Consider the following 1082-nt stretch of genomic DNA (forward strand, 5'->3'; position numbering starts at 1 on the left):
CTTTCTTTCTTTCTTTCTTTCTTTCTTTCTTTCTTTCTTTCTTTCTTCTTTCTTTCTTTCTTCTTTCTTTCTTTCTTCTTTCTTTCTTTCTCTCTTTTTCTTTTCTTTCTTTCTTTCTCTTTCTTCTTTCTTTCTTTCTTTCTTTTTTAAGATTTTATTTATTTGACACAGAGAGAGAGAGAGCACACAAGCAGGGGGAGCAGCCGAGGGAGAGAGAGAAGCAGGCTCCCCTCAGGGCAGGGAGCCTGATGCGGGGCTCGATCCCAGGACCCTGGGATCATGACCTGAGCCGAAGGCAGATGCTTAACCGACTGAGCCCCCCAGGCGCCCCAAGAGGAGATTATTTCTGTGCGACATGTCTAAATATTTTGTTTTCTTCCCCAGGGCTTATTGACTATAATTTTCATTGCTTCCGGAAAGCCATCCATGAGGTTTTTGAGGTGAGGATGAAAATGGTGAAATCACGAAAGGTTCAGAATCGGCTGCAGAAGAAAAAAGGAGCCACCCCCAATGGGACCCCTAATGTGCTGCTGTAGTGAGGCTTTGGGAATGTCTTTGCACATCAGACCTTTCGACGAGGCCGCTGCGCTGTTTTGCACTAAAGGAAGAGGAAAAAAAAAGGAGATTGGGACACATGACGTATTTGTTGTACAAAAAAAAAAAACAACCCTGCAACCTTCTTGATCTTCTCTTTTTTAAATAAAGTGAGCACTTTGAAGCCAAAACTTGTATTTTAACAATGAAGTAAAATCTACTGTAATTTCGTTACACAGATGTAAACTTTTATGGTCTGTAGTCAGATACTCCTGGGTGAGGACTGCCAGGAACTGTATATATTTTGCTCTTTTTCATGTTCTTTTTCTTTGAACTTTGATAAAACGACTTTTCTAAGCTTTTTTCTGTACTTGGTGTCAAGGACATGCATACTGTAGTGTAGTTCAGATCTCTATGGCAATCAGAAATCAAAAAGCAATGCACTGGCAATGACTTTTTTTTTTTTTAATAAATTTGGGAATCTTTGCTACTAATTGTTGAGAAAAATCATTTTTCAGTGAGCTGGAACAGATTGGGGCAGCAAGCTC

General features: G+C 40.0%; 1 protein-coding gene across 1 annotated transcript in view; it reads left to right on the forward strand.

The window, feature by feature from the left end:
- RRAGD (Ras related GTP binding D) overlaps positions 1-721 on the forward strand; it is a 37773-nt gene extending 37052 nt beyond the window's left edge. The window contains exon 7 of the mRNA XM_021693450.1: positions 385-721. Within this exon, the coding sequence (XP_021549125.1) occupies positions 385-536 (152 nt within the window). The 3' untranslated portion in view covers positions 537-721. The remainder of the gene's footprint in view (positions 1-384) is intronic.
- Positions 722-1082: the final 361 nt, after the last annotated feature.

This window comes from Neomonachus schauinslandi, chromosome 8, assembly GCF_002201575.2.
Source record: "Neomonachus schauinslandi chromosome 8, ASM220157v2, whole genome shotgun sequence".
In the NCBI taxonomy this organism is placed as follows: Eukaryota; Metazoa; Chordata; class Mammalia; order Carnivora; family Phocidae; genus Neomonachus; species Neomonachus schauinslandi.